Below are 19,323 nucleotides of genomic sequence, written 5' to 3' on the forward strand. Positions count from 1 at the left end.
TTGATAAAATATCCTTCATTTTAAGCAAACAATCTATGGTTTCACTTATCAAATGTAAATCTTTAATTCATTTGGAATGTACTTTGGAATAAAGTGTAATGCAAAAGATCTAACATTCCCCTCAAATATTTTGACTATCCCATTCTTTCACTACTAATTCAAATATTACCTCTAACATAACTAACAAGTTAAACACACATACACAGACACAGATATTTCCATTCTGTTACCCTGATCTGTTTTGGTGCCCCAAATACACTTTTAGAGTACCATTTTATAACAAATTTTTCTATGTGGCAACTTCTCTTTAGTTTTCTTTCTCAGAACTTTTCCATTTTCATGTTTTATTTTCATTAAGTCATCTAAAAATAAACTAGTTTTATTAGCCTTGAACTTCTTGTATATCAATTTGGGGAGAAAAAAACCATACATATGATCTGATCCCAATTTGTTTAAAAAAAAGTTGTATGATCTTTATTACAAATATTTACATATACACATAATTCCAAGAATATATGGTAAAGCATTAACTATTTCAGGTGTGTGCTAGGTATCTCCCATTTGTCCTCCTCCCACTCACCACCCGCAACCACCCTCCTCCGCCCCCCTCCCCACCGTCTACTTTCCTTCCTGCTCTGTGTCCCCCACACTTACCAACACAGACTATACAAAAGATCTTCCTTGCCCTCTGGCTTCCAGTTTGGACAAAGGGAAATACCCAGCAGGCGATGTTCGGAAGAGAGCAAAGTCAAGCATTTATGCCCTCTCATTGCATTATCTCTTTTCAGGGTCGCTGTGAGCTGACTGCATCCTGAAGATTACAGCTACTGTCAGGTGGACCTTTCCACACAGCTGTATACCATTCTGGTAACCCCTCCCTTCCTTCCCTCTGCTCCGCCCGTCCCCTCCCCGCTTCGTCTCCTTTGCAGAGGGGTAGTAACACTGTTATGCCCTGAATTGTGCACCCACCCCTCCCCACACCCGCCAAATTCATGTTGAAGTCCTAATCCCCAATACCTCAGAATGTGACTGTAGTTGGAAATAGGGTCTTTACAGATAACTAAATTAAATGTCACTGGGGTGTGTCCTAATCCAATGAATAGTGTCCTTACAAGAGATTAGGATACAGATACAGAGAAAAAGGCCATGTGATGACAAGGAGGATGGCCGTGTAGAAGCCAAAGAGGCCTCAAAAAAAATCCTCTGGCAACACCTTGATCTGACTTCCAATATCCAGAACTGTGAGAAAATAAACTTATTGTGTAAGCCACTCAGTCTGAGGTACTTATGGCAGCCTGAGCCAGCTAATATACACCACAACCCTACCCCTCTGGTGGCAACTCAGGGAAAAAATTATTGAACTCTCCTCAAATCACCCATTTTTGAGTCCCATTTATTTGCTGGGACCTTGAATGATCCAGTAGAATTACATGATTCTTATTTGCATTTGTTCTTACTATGTTTTCTAAAATTTCTACAATAACCACAGAATACCAACCTTATTTCTACAATAACTAGAATACCAACCAGTAACATGAAAGGCACACTGCAAATTACTTGCTTTGAAATTTAGAAACAAATTTTATTTAAGATCTGAAATACAATTCCTAAAATATCAACTTTTCCAGAAAACCGTGGCTACACAATAATGCATTGCCTCTATCATGTTAGAACGTGCATTAGACTCAAATACAAAAACCATGAAACAAATCACCATCCTTCAACAATTTGAGCAAAGATAGAATGCCTAAGAACAACATAGATGGACTTGCAGAGGATGGGCTGTTTTACTTCAAGCACCATAAAAAAAAAAAGAGCACAAATGCATGGGTTTTCAGGTATATACATTAAGTTGAACCTTTGGCACTAGGAATCAGGGCGTTTTGTCACATAGCATTAACACATATTAGAAAATTGTGTAGTGTCAAAGGGATAGGAACCACCAGCATTCAAGCAATGTTGTCAACTAGGCAATAAAATGTTCTACTGAATGTTTCTTCTTTGTTCTAATTACTGCATACACTGGTAGCAACTTTGAAATGAGAAAAGGAGCTTACACTCCTTTTATTTTCTGTTTAAAACAGAACAGAAAACAAACTGAAACATAAGCCCTGTTACATTAACGATTTTAAAGAACATCAATTTTACAAGAAAAAGACTAAGAACAAAAAGTGTTTACAGATACAGGACAAAAATGGTGAGCTGTCTGTAGACGCTCACAGGGCTTTGCGGTGGTACTCAGCAGAAGCCACTTTGTAATCACTGGCAGTAAAGAGAGATGCAGAATTCTTTGCCAGATATTTTAGGAAATCATGCAAATAGCCCAACAATAATGCAAGGCTTTTCTCATCAAGGGGTGTATAGGCCAACATTGCTCCAATTCTTACAAATAATCTCAGTAGGTGTGGTGCTCCATAAACCTGGGACATTGGAGCATCAGGGTGAGCCAAGAGGATTTCAGCATACTGGGGCCTCTCAAATTTGTAGAGCAGCTGAGTGCCCAACATCACATTGAAATATTCTTTTATTCCTGCCACAACTTCATTAACCGCATATTCCTTATTATCAACATTTCCCTGCGATTTCTTGCAATTTGCATACTCCTCCAGAATTGCATCTACATTTTTCTTAGCAGGGAGTTGAAACAGCTGCTTCTGCCTGGTAACTAAGTCCCAGTCCTCAACGAGCCATGGTTTTAATTCTTCAGGAATCTTCACTTTAACCTCCATTCTATTCTTAAACGCCTCCTCACTTTCAACAGTGGGGTCTGCCCGGGCCCTTTTCTTCCGAGGGGGCTGAGGTGCTTCGCTGGTACTGCCACCATCTCCGTTTCCAGGAGTCTTCTGCTTGTTCTTTCTGGTCTTCCTCACGGATCCTGAAGGGGGGTTCTCTGCAGAGCGACCCCCCCATCTTCCTGGGAGAGCTGGTTCAAGATTTTTCTGCTGTGGACCAGCTGTCTTCTTTCCTGAGGAGGCCCCTCTCATTTTACTTCTCTGCATGTTGCTTCTAGTTGGTTTTTTGAAGTTCTCTTCTTCTGCAGATTGCTGTCCACGAGGTTGAGAACCCTGCTTTCTGGAACTCATTCAACCCTGTTTTTATTCCAACCACTGTAATATATAAAATATTTTACTTGGTTGTTTTCTATGGCAACCTTTAACTATGTTTCATAAAGGCCCATCAGAGAATAACACATTCTAACTCCCTTAAAATCTGGATTTCAAATCCTATTTCAGGACCCTTTGTAAGTGACTTTTTATTTTTTTACCTCCTTTCCCTCTCTCTGATCCTCACTACCAGCCACTACTCTCATCTCACCCAAATACTCATCACAACTACCCATAAATTACTCTGTTGATGCCACTCACAAGATAGGAAAGCAATTTTAAAGAAAGAAGGAATTAAATGAAAAACTATAAAAGGCACTGGAGTCGAAATTTAAGACTTTTGAACAGGAGAAATATATGGAATAGGGAAGGTTATATTTAATTGACTAAGGGCAAAATGAGTAACAGTAGAGGTTCTTGTATAAGTCCAGAAAGGCCTGAACTAGGATGATGACAGAGTCAAGAGAAACTAAAGAGTACAGAAATCATGAAGAATATAGTAACCAAAGGAGGGAGGAATCTGCAATTTCAAGCCTGGGTAATTAATGAACTTAATAAAAGCACTGAATTTAGGGTTTAGTTTAGAATCAGAAATAAAATGACAGAACATAGGTAATTCATCCATTCATTAATCTATTCAGTTTGTCATTATACATTACTGCATATCTGCTTTGGGACAAGTACTATGGTAGTTGCTAGAGATCCAAATATCTAAAGTGACAATTATAAAACAATAAGGTTAGTATAATGACAGTTATAGGCACAAAACAGTTTGGGAGCAGACACAAGAAATGGAACATGACACCACCGTCAGTGATTGTTTAAGAAGGTAAAAAAAAGATTGGCGAGGGAGGAGTCAGTGATGACTCCCAGGTATGGGTGATTAGGTCATTAGTATTATCACCAAATGATAATACTCCTCCATTTATAGGTGGAGAAAATGGATTGAAGGAAAAGTTGTGTTGGGCCTATTGTGTGTGAGGTGTACAGTTAAACATAAAATTGTAAAGCTCAGTTTTGTCCAGCTAACTGGGTACCCGCCCCGCAACCCCCCCCCCAAAAAAAAAAAAAAAATTAAAGCTCGGGTGAGAAGTAAAAGCCAGAAATGGAGATCTGAGAGTAAACATCACATAGCTGGTAGTGGACATTACGAGGGCCAGTGAAATCAGGGAGAAGAGAGGAAGAACTTCAAGTATGGAATTCTGGAAAACCTAAGGACGAAAGGCATTTAAGGGATGCGCAGAGAGACCACAAATGAAACAAAAATGTTAAAGAGTAGCCATAACATAATTAGAAGAATGTTATTTTGGATGCCAAAGAAGATGAGCGTTCCAAGAAGAAAAAGGTATAATCTACAGTGTAAAGTGCAGCAGGGAGTGCTAGTAAGATAAGGATGCAAAAAATAGTCTTCCATTATTCTTATGGTGTGACAGAGGAAACAACTCCTTTGACTTACACAATCTTCCTTCTTTCCCTTCCAAGAACTCCTAGTGATTTCCCAGATGAAATCTTATAGATCTTCTGGGATGGTCTAGAAGGGTGAAGTGGGAGATACAACCTAGAAAGAAAGGCAGGTATCTGCAATGAAGATGAACTTTTGTGAAATCATCTAAGAAAAAGAAAAAAAATGAGTAATTTATAAACATGTGGTTTATATGTTTACATTTAAACACATATATGAATCATATACCACAATTGTAAATCGTGGTATCAGAGAAAATACTTGAGTTCTGCTGTCGGACAGATCTTTACTTCCATTAGGCTCCGTCATTTATGAGTTGTGAGACCTCAGGCAAGACATGTAAGCTCTCTCAGCCTCTTTTTCTCATCTGTGGAATGTGGCAAATTACCTATAGCCTTCACAGGCTCCTGTGAGAATTTCATAAAGGTGATGTGGCTGAACAGCTAGCACAGCACGTTGAGGGAATATTTGCACATGGATACAAAGATGTTCAATGCAGTGGTGTTTGCAATACTGAAGAACTGGAAAACACCTACCTATTCTTCAATAGGAAAATGATAACATAAATTATGTATGAATACTACAGAAAAACATTCAAATGAATTAAGCAGAGATCTGTGTACTGACATGATGTTCAATATATATTATTAGGTAAATAGGCAGGTGGCATAATACTATAGGATCCCAAATGCAATAGGATCTTAAAGAGACAGATAAGGCCGGGAGCAGTGGCTCACACCTGTGATCCCAGCACTTCGGGAGGCTAAGGCAGGCAGATCACGAGATCAGGAGTTTGAGACCAGCCTGGCCAACGTAGTGAAACCCTGTCTCTACTAAAAACACACACACAAAAAGTAGCAGGGCATGGTGGTGCACACCTGTAGTCTCAGCTACTCAGGAGACTGAGGCAGGAGAATCGCTTGAACCCGAGAGGCAGAGGTTGCAGTGAGCTGAGATTGAGATCGCACCACTGCACTCTAGCCTGGGCGACAGAGACTCCATCTCCAAAAAAAAAAAAAAAAAAGATAGTACAGGTAGAGAAATAAGCATCAGTGTAAAATAGTTTTTAGGAAGAGTGTGCTGTCATTTGTGTGTGTGTTTTTAAACAGATGTCTATAAATGTGCATGGAAATATCTAGACAGATAAATACCAGCCTGTTAAAATCAGGGTAACCTCTGAGAAAGGGATGATGGTAGACTAGCCTTAAACCAGGTTTCTCTAGTAACTACAACTTTCACCCACAGAAAAAGCCCATCAGCCATTCTGTAGCCATTAACACTGTGTAGGCAGATGTCAGGGAGGCTCTGAGAAAATCAGAGACAAGAAATGTTTGTTAGTAGCACCTGTGGGCAAAAAAAAAAGAAAAGAAAAAAAAAGAAAAGGCCGGGCACGGTGGCTCACGCCTATAATCCCAGCATTTTGGGTGGTCGAGGTGGCCAGATCTCTTGAGGTCAGGAGTTCAAGACCAGCCTGGCCAACATGGTGAAACCCCGTCCCTACTAAAAATACAAAAATTTGCCAGGCATAGTGGTGCACACCTATAACCCCAGCTACTTGGGATGCTGAGGCAGGAGAATCGCTTGAACCTGGTAGGTGGAGGTTGCAGTGAGCCAGGAGATCGTGCCACTGCACTCCAGCCTGGGTGACGGTGAGACTCTGTCAAACAAACAAATAAATATGCATGCATGCATGCTTGAAGACTAGATCCCTGAACCAGGAAAGCCAGTTATTGGGAAGAAAGGCCTGGATGCTAGTGCTTTCACTAAGCAAACAATATCCTCTAACTGAAAGAGCACAAAGCTTTGAGCAGAAATTCAAGGGTAAAGTCAGTCTTCAGAAAGCATCAAAATTTGTAAATATGGAGACTGATCCCTGTGGGAATCAGAAACCTTCTGGCTGAGAGGGACACGGAGACACACCCTGTGAAGGATCAGACAGTGGTGATAGTGGCCAGTGTATCATGGCATTAAATTGTAAGCTATCATGCTTCCAGAATAATGTTTCTAAAAGAATTGCTTTGTGACCAGGACAGAGCAGATACAGTATCTGAAGACTTCAGAGAATTGTTAATACAGGTTGAGTATTCCTTATCCAAAATGCTTGCGATGAGAAGTGTTTCAGATATTGGAATATTTGGAATATTTGCATATGCGTGAGAATATCTTGGGGATGGGACCCCAGTCTAAACAGGAAATTCATTTATGTTTCATATACACCTTATACACATAATCTTGAAGGTAATTTTATACAGTATTTTAAACATTTCTTTGCACCTGTCACATGAGGTCAGATGTGGAATCATCTACTAGTGGCATGTTGGCACTCAGAAAGTTTCAGATTTTTGAGCATTTCAGGTTACTGAACCTGCATGAGTAAATCCAGAAAGCCCATCTTGGGGCTCATAGTGCAGAGGTTCCATAAAACAAAGGGATGATAGTGAAAATACCACCTAAAGAAAGCAACATGACCTAGTGCCAACCAGACTGTGTAAAACACATTAAGTAGACCCAAGCTGGACAAAAACCATGCTGGAAGTCACATTGGTCCCTGGTGGGTATAAATTGTGAATTGGGGTGGAGGGGCTGTAACTCAACACATGGAGAAAATGGGGGCACAAATTAGGGACAACAGTTACCAACTATTTTGCCACCTGTTCCCTACAGGTCAGCTCTAGGGTAAGCCAGAAATTCAGAAAACACATTTGTACTTATGTTTGTCTTAGTTTTCTATCTTTAATTTTATACCAGTTTAATCTCTGTATAAATAATACATTTAAACAGAGGTGAGCTCATAAGGGCTATCAAATCTTAGATTTTTCCTTTTAAAAAATTTACTATGATAACCAATAATCTTCCCATGTTAAGGTTATTATATGCATCCATTTTGAGTCATATAATAGATATTCTGTCAAATGAGCATACCTTAATTTACTTAGCCACTGCTTCCCTGGAAATATCCAGTGCACACCTCCCACCAATCTATTCCTTAATAATCAACGAAAACATTTTGTGTAAACATTTTTTTGCTCTCGCTTCCTATTGCTCCTTTAAGACTCTCAGAAGCGGGCTTAGTGAGTCAAGAGATAGAACACTCTCAATACACTGCCAAATTACTCCCTCTGCACAAGTTCTGCCAATTTCTAATCCCACAAGCAGTGTGTAAAAATATTTACTATGCCTCATGCTCTGGCCAGTACTGGGGATCATTTAAAAAGTTTTTTTCCTTTCATTTTTTAAGTTTAAAAATTAAGAACAAATATTTTGATAGATTTCTTTTATATTTTAACTCCTTAATCCATCCAGTTTGCAAGTTATGAACTGACAATCTTCGTTCACCTCAAGTAATTAGATCTTGTGGTACCATTTATATTTCCTTTATGTAACTATAGATAACAAATTATATAAAGATATGAACATTCTTCCCTTATCACCTCCCCCTCTCCCACCCCAATCCTAGGAGTATCCTGAGTGAGCATGTATGCCTTCAAATCTTTTCATGTACACATTCACATAAAACATAACTTTAAAGACTCAATGTGTATATTATACACATAGGTATGTGAATATATAGCATGCATTTATTTAATTTGTTTTGACAAAGGTGAGATCCATACTGCTCTGCACCTTGCTTTGCTCACTTATCATGGGCATCTTTCCATGTCAGTACATACCTACCTCTTCTTTTTAATATTCATAACACATTCCATAATCTGTTATGTACCATAACCAGTCTCTGAACATTTAGGTTGTTCCCAATATTTCATTCTTAGAAAAATACTGCAATGCACATCAGTGTATACAAATATTAGAGCATCAGTTAAGTACCTCTGAAGGATATATTCCAAGAGGAACTATTTAGCGAAAGGATTTGCTTATTTATAACTTTAATGAGATAGAGCCAAATTCACCTCACAAAGAAATGTTTTAATTTGTACTCCTAACAAAAATATAAAAGTTCATTTTTTCATGACTTCAAGAACACTGGAAAAACAACTTTTTGAAAAAAAAAGAGAGGGGCTTTTCTTGAGCCAATCTAACATGTAGTAAGATAATTTCATTTGAATTTGTGTGATATCATCCTTTCATATATTCAATGGTCACATGTTATAAGAATATTTTTGTTCTCTCTTCTACCAGGTTGTTTGCTATTATTTTCTAATAATTAAATATTAGTTTTATTTTATGTTGGAAATTTTTTTCCAAACCATCACTTTGTCTAATGGTGTCTTACTATGACTGTTGTATGTATATGTGCATACATCTCTCAATATCACAGACAAATCTATCAGTTTTTTCCCTTGTGACCTCTGGCTTTTATGTCATGCTTAAGGAAAATGCTCCAAAAATACTGCAGAAGTGATTTCCTACTCATTACTGGTACTTTTATAGTTTTCCTCAAATGTATAACTAACTTTTTCTAATATTCATCACTGAAGAGTTTATCCTTTCCCCATTGGTATGAAATACCATTTTATAACATTCTAAATTCTCAGAGGTATATGGGTCTTTTAAGGTACTCTCTTCCGAATGATTTTTGATTATTTAACTTTTTTTTTTTCTTTTTTTGAGACGGAGTCTCGCTGTCACCTAGGCTGGAGTGCAGTGGCGTGATCTTGGCTCACTGCAACCTCCGCCTCCTGGGTTCAAGCAATTCTCTGCCTCAGCCTCCTGAGTAGCTGGGATTACAGGCGCCCACCTGTATTTTTAGTAGAGACAGGTTTCACCATCTTGGCCAGGCTGGTCTTGAACTCCTGACCTTGTGATCCACACGCCTTGGCCTCCCAAAGTGCTGGGATTACAGGCGTGAGCCACCGCACTCAGCAATTATTTAACTTTTAAAGGTATCACTGTCTCTAGGCCATCTGTTCTGTCACAGTGGTATATCTGATAGTTCTCACCAGTATTATTTAATTATCACAGTTTAAAGGCATAAGTGTTGCTCTTGAAAATAACACTTCTAAATGGATGGCTACACTAAGAATATTTGATGCAGTATTATTTTAAATAGCAAAACACCAGGACCAATAGAAAAGGTTATCAATAGTGACTTCACATATTACGTGATTAACATTTTATAATAAAATATATATATTTAAAACTCACACTGACTTTCTGATCTACTCTTATTCATGGATCTCACAAATGGCCAGCCCAGTTTTTCAGTTAATCATCATTGCATACTGTATACTTTGTAGACGTATCATTCAGACTGGGCTCATTCCCTCCTTCTAAGTTCTACCCATCCTCTGCGGCCCAGGTCAAGGTCCTCTTCCTCTGTGAGGCTTTTTTTCTCTATTTCAGGTCATCCTGACCCTTGCTTTCTCTGAGTCTCTGTTGACTCAACAGTCCACCCCCTACCTTTGGCTCCTAATCATTCTCTAAATTGTCTCATGTAAAGGTATTCTGTGCCTACCGATCTAATGCATCTCTTCCACGAGGGCAGTGCCCTCCTCCGAAACCTACTTTTCAGAAGGGAGAAAAAAAAGGAAATTACAGTGACTCCATATGTAGCTGTCAAAAGGCTGAAAAACCTTCAAACCCTACTTCATCTCTCCATACAAGCAATGGGCCATTTGGGAATCAGACTGCAAATGCTAACATCTTCTGTGTATGCATGTGTCAGAAAAGAGTGTGAGTAACATTTTGTTGGAATAAACCTTTAAATGCACATATACCATATCAGTTACATTCGTATCAATTTTCTCTTCTGGATCTTGAAACATTTCCATTACATGTAATAAATTTTTTTTTTTTTTAAGTCTGAGACAAAGGAGGAATCATATAAAAGCTGTTAGCAGACTGAATATTCAGTGAAAAGATTTGCTTATTTATAAATTTGGTTTGAACTGCTAGCTAAAATTATAGCTCCTGGAAATTCCCTCATAAATAAATATGATCAATATACTTAAAACCTTTCTAGATTGTTAAGACAAGCCAGAAGTCATAATTTCGGAATTCAGTTCTAGTGGTAACTGCTGCTTCTGGAAAATGAGAGAATCAACAGTATTAATTATTATTATTTTTTTTACACAATTCCAAAAAGAAATATATCCACTGCTTTTAGAAGTAGGTGTAAATGTGTAGATAAAACATGAGATTATCAGGACTGACAAAACCATAATTATTATTAAAGCAAATACTTACATGTGCCATGCACTGTCCTGGTACTTTACATGTAATCCTCTCAACAATCCTATGAAGTGGGAACTATTATTATCATCTCTGTTTCATATACGAGGAACTTAGGTATAAAGTGAGTAAATATCTTGCCCAAGATCACATAGTTAAGTGGCAGAGCCAGGATTTAAATTCAGGAAGTATTTGCTCTTAACCACTAAACTATGCTGCATATAGGATGCTCCAAGGAAAAATGTAATATATGGAACTGTGGAACTACTACAGGTGATTGACTAGTATCTTTTATCAAGGGATGTAAGATTACAAAGCCCTCTGTTGCTTATGCACTTTCTATACTGGAACTACCAATGGACTTAGCTCCATCCTTCCCTTCTCAGAATTTAGACTACTTTCCCAGATAGGAGCTTATTAATTTTCAAAATATTCCTGGACAGTTAGGAAGGTTATGTGGTATTATCCTGTTTGAGAACTGAGGCCAGAAGGAGGCACTTACCCAAGATTCTGTAATCAGGGAAGATTCTGCAATCAGGATCAGATCTCCTGATCCTCACTATACAGCAAACTTAGCTTTTCTGATGGTGACCTAGAAGGTCAAACAAAAGGACAAGAAAGAACATAAAATAAAAAGATATGAGATATGGCTTTCTTCTACATCAGCCAATGCAATTTCATCACACACAAAGGACACCAAAGCTGATAAATAATGTACAAGTGTTTCTTTTTCCTTTCTTGTGGCCATATTTTCAAATTTAATTTATTGTACATTTGTATAATTTCTGACAAATTTGTTTTTTTAACTTTTCCTTAAATATAATTTCAAATGGATGAAATAAAAGAAATAGTATTATAAACCTACACGAATCCATCATCCAGCTTTCAACAATTACCAACTGAAGGCCATCTTGTTTCATCTATAACCCCACCCACTGCTCCCCCCCACCCCCGACTTTTTCAAGCTCACTGGAATATCTGACTTCTGTATTTTATTATAGAAAAATTTAAACGTATACCAAGGAAAGCAGATTAATATACGGAACCCACTGCCTATCACTCAGCAAAAAACTATTATTAATTTAGGGCCAATTTTGTTTCATCTATACCCCTCCCCATTTCCCCCTACCGCTGAGATTATTTTGAAGCAAATCCTAGTCATTAATGTATTTAGAAGCCAATCCCAGACATTATAGTATTTAATCCGTAAATATTTTCGTATGTCTCTACAAAAAAGGACAATTTGAAAACATAATCACAATACTATTGTGACGCCTAAAAAAATTGAGATCAATTCCCTAAAAAACATCAAATATCGAATCCGTGTTCCAATTTTCCCGATGCGTCTTAAACATATTTTTACAGTTGGTGTGTTCGATTCAGGATCCAAACAAGGCCTACTCATCGCATGTGGTTCATCTCCAGCTCGCTCTCGTTCTCCATCTCTTTCTTTCTTGCACTTCCCCCCCCCCCACCTTTTATTTAACTTTTCAATATGGGCAAATTACAATCTCTGCTATTTTGAGGCAATTCCCAAATAACAAATTATTTCATTGGTAAACACTGATATATCTATTTTATCTTTAATTTATTCTAGGAAAGAAGTTGATGGCAGAAAGGGCACTACAATTAGCGAATTTATATAATTTATAATTTTTCTCATTCTATTACGCGTATTATTTATCTCCATAACAATAGCTAATATCTTCAGGGGCCAGGCTTCATATTACGTGCCTTATACGCACTATTATACAGTACACGTCTCTGAGGTAGATACTATTATTATCACCATTTTACAAACATGGAAACCGAGACACAGAAAGAACAGGAGCCTTGCCCAAGCTGGGCGTTGGCGAGCAGGAATCTAAATCCAGCTCTGACCGATTGTGAAGGCACTAGGTAATCCCGTCTATACCCGACGAAAAGAGGAAATCATCGACCCTTTCTCCCCACCCCCACCCCGAAACCTGAAACGAGAATCCAGATCTTCCCAGCAGCCGACGTGTGATCACTGCCGTTCCTCCAACCGCCATAGTAAAGCCAGGTTTCTCTGGCAACTGATATCCATAGGCAGACACGTCACCCTGGAGGAGGGCGTATGCCCTTCAGCCAATCACAATCGTCTTGTCTAAGTTTTAGAATGTTCCATAACCAAATGATTGGACAACCACCCCCACGTCAGCAATGACACTTCGCCGCAGTAAAGGCGGGTGCTAGCAACCTGCTTCTTCACTGTTAAGGCCTACAGCAAACCAATCCTCTTCTTCCGTTAGTGCCAGTTCCGGCCAATGACGTTTGCCCTCTTAGGTTTTTTTTTTAGCCCGCCCTCCAAAAGCGTGACAGCCGTTGGGTCATAAGTCTATAGGGCAGAATGTTCACGTGGCCTATTTCACGACCCAGAGTTCCTCTGACCAGAGGGTTTTTTTTTTTTCCTTTTCCTTTTTTTTTTTCCTGCAGGGAGGCATTATGGGTTTGTGTCCCCCCCCCCCCCACTGGGAGAGGAAGTGTCTACGTGGCCTGCGGAAATAGGATAGGCGGAAATGAGCTAAGGTTCCCGCGAGTGGGGAAGCGCGAGGTCAAATCTGGGGCCACGCCCCCAGTCCTGTGGCGCAACTCCCCGAACACGGAAAAAAAAGGCGCAGTGGGCATTCTGCTGTGTTTGCGAGTGAGGGTCGTGAGTGCAACGGACGCAAGGCATTAAGGCCAGTGTGTTAGTGTGCGGGAAGGCTCATGTGGCCCTGGGGTTGCTGTGTGAGCGGCCCTCGTGGCGCGGGAGGTGATGTGTTTGCGCAGGCGTGCGCCCCTGGCGTTGGGACTGGTGAGAGCCACGGCGGGCGCGCGCGCGCGCGTGCGTGATGGTGGGGGCGGTGCAGGGAGGGGTTAGCTACTGCGCGCAGGTTGTTACCTATTTCTGTATTATATTTGAAAATGTTCTAATGAAAAGGAAAGGAAATAAGGCAAGGCGACAATAACAGATAAAGGGGCACTGTCAGAAATATTTTGGCTTTCCCTACTGATTTAATTAAATACTTTAAAAATACACTTCCTACGTTTTCCTCTGTGCCAAAATCCTGTCGTAAACCACAGCCCTCCAATGATTCAGAGCCAAACCCTTCCATCACCACATTAGCAACTCCAAAGGGAGGCTTCTTTCAAGTTCTCTAGTATCCTCCTCCCTCCCCTCCTCCACACCTCCCCCCTCCCTTCAAGGTTGCGTGCAGTTCTCTTGGCACAAATACAATTTTCCTATAAGAGTATCTATCTACGACAGCCTTCCCCTCCGTTAGGGACTCCGGATTTCTGTGGCGACTGAGGCGCTCTTACCTTTGCGTCCTGATCTCCAAGCAAGCACACTGACCTTCTTCAGGCAAATACGCACTGTTAATTTTCCAGAAAGTTCTGTGGGTAAGGTTTATACCTCTCGAGTCTGCCACTAGATGCCGCCAAATCCCAGCAAAGGATTGGCTGTTTGGTCCCTGGGATTCTGGGATTTTGTTTCCCTCCCACCTCCTCTTTCTGATTTGCTGAACGATAGTATCTATAGGCATCATGGATATCGTTCATTCCTAGGAAAAAATAAAATCAACTTCTGTAGATAGCACTAGTAAGCAGGGGACTGTGGCCCAAGATCCAAATAATTTTGCTCATTTCTTTCCTTTTCTCCTTGGATTAAAAAAAAAAAAAGGCCCCTCTCCATCCCTCTCTTCTTTTTTCCTTGCCTTGTTTAATCAAAGAGTTAATGAATGACCCAAGCACTGATGCTGAAGATCCTAACCCTTTTTCCTCACCTTTTCAAATGCTCGCAACTCACCCAAACTGAAAATACAGATAGCTGTTCCATCAGTAAAGATAGATAAGAACTCATCAGTAAAACTTGGACCCTGGTATTGAAAACTGATTTTCCTTTTCTCTTGAAATTTGTATCAGATATGTGTTTTTGCACCCTATTTTCTGTAGTGGTATTGGTAAACTTTATTGTGTCTTTGGAGTAAGATAAAGAGACCTAATTGTAAACCTCATTCCACCACTTACTAGTCTCAGTACCCTGGGCAAATGATTTATGTTCTGTGATCCTCAGTTTTTTGTATGCTTTCTGTATTTTAGATGCTGTGTTATATCGTTCACGTCGATTTTTTTATTCATCACCAAGTCCTTATTAGATGAGCACTACTAGATCAAAGTCAAACAACAAAAATCATACCCCTTTCAATTATCTATCTTATATACTTGTACACCACACAGGAGGGATTTTTTTAGAGCAGTGGTTCCCAAGGTGTGTTTCCTGGATGTACCAGAAACATCAGCGTCACCTGAAAAGTTGTCAGAAATTCGGATTCTCAGGTCCCACCTCAAACTTAATGAATCAGAAGTTCGCAGGGTGGGGTTTGGTAATCTGTGTTATTACAAACTATCCCAGTGATTCCAGCACACACTGAAGTTTGAGAGCCACTGCTTTGGAGAGTAGAAATGCAATGCATATTTTTGTACACACCACTAGAGGGTGCTACAGAATGTAAAGCAAAATAATAAATGATGCACAGTATATGTTTTCAGACACCCTCCATATTATCAGTCCTATTTTACAGATTAAAAACTAATGTGTGGAGATGTCAAATTATTTTCTTAGTGTACGCAACAAGTATGGGAACCAGGATTTGAACTTCACCTGCCTCTAGCCCAAGCCCCTAATAGTACTCTGTTGTTTAACCGTGATGACTTGTCTTTCCAAGCCTCAAAATACATTAGAAATATCTTGTTCCCTGCTTTGGCTAATGTTGACTGGAGTGTCAAGAAGAGTGCAGGAAAGCAAACCAAGTAAGTGGAAATATTTCGATGTTTCATTCTCATACCCTTCCTCATCTCCATTCTATAATAGGATATCACATCAAGGCTTCTAAATGTTTTCTTTCTTGTTTTTTAATTCCCCAAATAATGTTCTCTTTACTCTGCAGTTGCCTTTTTTATTTATGTCTAAATCTCTTTTTTTTTTTTTTTTAACGGAATTTCTCTCTGTCGCCCAGGCTGGAGTGAAGTGGCGCGATCTCAGCTCACTGCAATCTCAGCTCACTGCAATCTCCGCCCTCCCCTCCCCCCAACCCCAACCCTGGTTCAAGCAATTCTCCCGCCTCAGCCTCCCGAGTAGCTGGGATTACAGGCATGTGCCACCACGCCCGGCTAATATTTCTATTTTTAGTACAGATGGGGTTTCACCGTGTTGGCCAGGCTGGTCTCAAACTCCTGACCTCAGGTGATCCACCCGCCTCGCCTCCCAAAGTGCTGGGATTACAGGCGTGAGCCACTGCACCCAGCCATATGTCTGAATCTCTTCTATGTGTGTTGAAGTTATCAAGGTGGTGAGGAAACAGTTGTTGAAAACCTGTTATGGGCCACACACTCTATACACCCATTAATCTCAACAATAGGCCTGCAAATTGGGTGAAATCATCATTATTTTATAGAGAATGAAAGTGAATTCTGCAGTGTGTAGTTATTTATCTTTGGTCATATAACTTGTAAATAGTGGAGCCCGGATAATTCCTGGCATATCTGCCCATATTATTTTACTAAGCTTTCTACTTTTTGGCTTTGAATCTGGTTTAGTTATTTACTTGTTAAGTGACTTTAAGTTATTTAACTTTTCTAAGCCTCAGTGTCACATATTAAATAGGAACAAATATTTCTATTTCATAATCTTAGAGCCACACTATCCAATACTGTAGCCATTAGTCATATGTGACTGTTTAAATTTAAATGCAGTAAAATTTAAAAATGTAGATCCTCAGTTGCACTAGTCTCATTCCAGGGCCTCGATAGCTACTTACAGTTAGTGGCTACCATATTAGACAGTGCAGATACAGAACATTTCCACCACCACAGAAAGTTCTACTGGACAGTGCTGATTTAGAGGATATAAGGTATACAAAAGGGCCTAACACGGTGCATATCTCATGGCAGATGCCCGAGAAAAGTGATCTCGTCTGCTTTTTTCTTTCAGCATCAGAGCTAGGGGTGTTCTCCTGTTTTATTGATGGGGTTGGGAGAGGGAAGTAACTTACCCAAGGTAGTGTGATAGGGGATATGTCTGGCACTGGGACCCACATCTCCTGACTCTTGCTCTAACATTCTGTCTAGTATACCCATCCTTATGCTTTACTCTTATGCTTTACTCTTACATCCTTATGCTTTATGCATGTGAACAGTGTGAATTAACTTTGGAGTCAGGGTGGTAGCAGAAAAAGGCATAGGAACTGAATGCCTCCTGTGTGCCACACAGCACTGTGCCCAGCTTTTTACATCTGTTATCTTAGCAAATCCTCAGTGAAGCCCAGAGAATAAATACCCCAAGTTGCTCAGCAAGTAAATGGCAGACCAAGCCCAGGCTTTTTCCCATTATGTCATGCTACTCCCTCAAATGTGAATACTCCCCTCCCACCTCCACTTACTAGTGGGTCCTCAGAAAATGGGAATTACTCCTCTTTTGAATGTATAGCTGAACTGCTGTCTTCACAGTCTGTTTCAACTGGAATGGAAAAATAGCTTAGGTCAATGTTTGTTTGGCTCCAAGGCCCAAGGCCAGACAGAGAATATTTATGGTCCCAGCCTTCAAAGGACAGGCAATGGCTCTGAGAACCCTGTGTTAATTTTCAAGGCCACCATTAGCTCATACATTGCTTTTGTGCTAATTAGAAAAGCATGCCACCTGGGGGGCAGACAAATTGTAGAGAAGGGCCCATTCCAGTGGAACAATGAGAAAAATAACTTTTCTTTCTGTAGGCTGTTGCAACCTCATCAGAGCAGCTGAAGAATGAATTTCAGCCTGGACTCTACCTTATTAGTTGGGCACCCTTGGGGAGGGTGTAACCTGCCCAACATTTTCTGCTGGCCCTGTCTTACCTCATGACTAAGAGAGCCTTCCTAGGTCTGGAAGGTAGCAGTCAGTCTGTTCTGGAGGGTGGAGAGAGACACCAGTGTTTTCCCATGGTTTCTGGGTAGTAGATAAAATTGGTCTATTCTAAGGTTAATTTGGTATTTTAAAATTTTGATTCTGACGAGCTTATTGGATTTTTTTGAATAACGTTTGATTAATGTAAAGGTTAAAAATAAAACCTAATATTTCAGCTAAGCAAATGGTATTTCTTTAATAAGGATGTTTTTCCATCTATTTATACCTGCCTCATTCCATAGGAATTTTGTAAAGCCAGTCCAGGAATGTAGTCTGAATCAATCTAGTTTGCTAGCCTGTGAGACCAGGGCAAAGATGAAAATAGTCACGGGAAAGTTTTATCCTTTTAGGGGTATCTGTCTTCTTCTAGTTCCTCTCTCCTCCTTTGACAAATCCCCACCCCGACACTGACCTACCCATTTGACAGAAAGAGATTACTTCTTCAAATGACCCAAAACACTGAGATCCTGAACCTAATCAATAATGTCCTTGGATGACCTTGGGATGCCAGACTCTCACATAATTCCTTGTTGTCCCCTTCCTGAGTTAATAGTTTAGCATACAATTTACCAGAATTTGTGGTTTCCTGAGCCACAGACTTCACTTGGAATGATCATATAAAGTCATCCATGCTACATACCAACCCACAGAAATGAGGACCGCTTTCCTCCAGTGTATGCTGAGTCCTACAATCTGAGCACTGCTTCAAGAGGATGCCTTGAGTCATTTTTCCAGAGTTAAGTTTGCTTATGCTTCTAACCTCCACCTACAGTCCCCGTTACACTGGGAATGATAAAAACTATGCCTTTTGAAAATATAAGCTGTCATATTATTAAAGATGACAAACCAGTAGTAGTTAAAGTGCTGCATCTAAATTGTTGAAGCTTAATGCTTGTTACGTGGGAGTTTATTATACTGTTTTTCCTACTTTTGTGTATTTTTGAAGTTTTCCATAATAAAACATTTAAAAAGACAAAAAATGTTTTAAAGTGCTTCATCAGTCCTGAGTAAGAGAATGCACATGGGTTTCTCTTTAGAAGAGTACTTATTAACCAAGGGGTTGGGTAGAATGTACACCCTTTAGTAGATACATACCCTGTAAAAATCTAGGGAGGGGGGCATTTTAGATTGAAAAAGCGTCTTTGCCAAAAATTCTGATTAGGTCTTCTAGAAGGGAAATATCCTTCTGCCTGTAGTCCCCCTCCACCAAACCCCACAAGTAAGTCTTGCTGTAATGAACCACTATTGGTGAAAGAAGTATATCATATCCCTTGGGCGACTGAGAGTGGAGGGAGCTTGAAAACCATGGAAACAGACCTCAGCTAATTGGCAAAAACTGTTAGCCAGCAGGAAGAGAAGCACAGGCAAAGGGAATATTGGGGCAGGAGATGGAACTTGGAGTGTAATGGGGCTTCATTCTCACCCCAGGTGAGTGCTGGAGAAGACAAAGCTGCTAATGACAGAGGACACCAGGGAGCAGAATATGTGGCAAAGAGGCCCTCACTCAGGACCTCAGGGTATTCTTGGAAGGCTCTGGGCCCCATCTGACTTGCAGGTTTTTGTTTTGTTTCTTTGTTTTTTGTTTTTGAGACGGAGTTTCACTCTTATCGCCCAGGCTAGAGTGCAGTGGTGTATCTCAGCTAACTGCAACCTCCGCCTCCTGGGTTCAAGCGATTCTCCTTCGT

The 19,323-nt window shown here is 40.0% G+C and overlaps 1 protein-coding gene across 8 annotated transcripts; it reads right to left on the reverse strand.

Moving 5' to 3' along the window:
- Positions 1-1,557: 1,557 nt before the first annotated feature.
- On the reverse strand, positions 1,558-14,198 carry MORF4L2 (mortality factor 4 like 2). 8 transcript variants are annotated; one of them, XM_054472890.2, is made up of 4 exons: positions 14,020-14,198; positions 11,198-11,287; positions 4,561-4,713; positions 1,558-3,107 (listed from the first exon to the last, which is right to left on the reverse strand). In XM_054472890.2, the coding sequence occupies exon 4, from the start codon at positions 3,081-3,083 to the stop codon at positions 2,217-2,219; it is 867 nt and encodes a 288-aa protein (XP_054328865.1). In that variant the 5' UTR covers positions 3,084-3,107; positions 4,561-4,713; positions 11,198-11,287; positions 14,020-14,198; the 3' UTR covers positions 1,558-2,216. The 8 variants fall into 8 exon arrangements, with proteins under 8 accessions (XP_054328865.1, XP_054328862.1, XP_054328863.1 ...); XM_054472887.2 differs by having other exon boundaries at positions 4,561-4,662; positions 14,020-14,166; XM_054472888.2 differs by having other exon boundaries at positions 4,561-4,682; positions 14,020-14,147.
- Between the last annotated feature and the right edge of the window lie 5,125 nt (positions 14,199-19,323).

Source organism: Pongo pygmaeus, chromosome X (genome assembly GCF_028885625.2).
Source record: "Pongo pygmaeus isolate AG05252 chromosome X, NHGRI_mPonPyg2-v2.0_pri, whole genome shotgun sequence".
Taxonomy (NCBI): Eukaryota; Metazoa; Chordata; class Mammalia; order Primates; family Hominidae; genus Pongo; species Pongo pygmaeus.

Excerpts from the sequence above, each read along its gene's own strand:
- MORF4L2 (XM_054472890.2), bottom strand. The coding sequence starts at position 3,083 with ATGAGTTCCAGAAAGCAGGGTTCTCAACCTCGTGGACAGCAATCTGCA.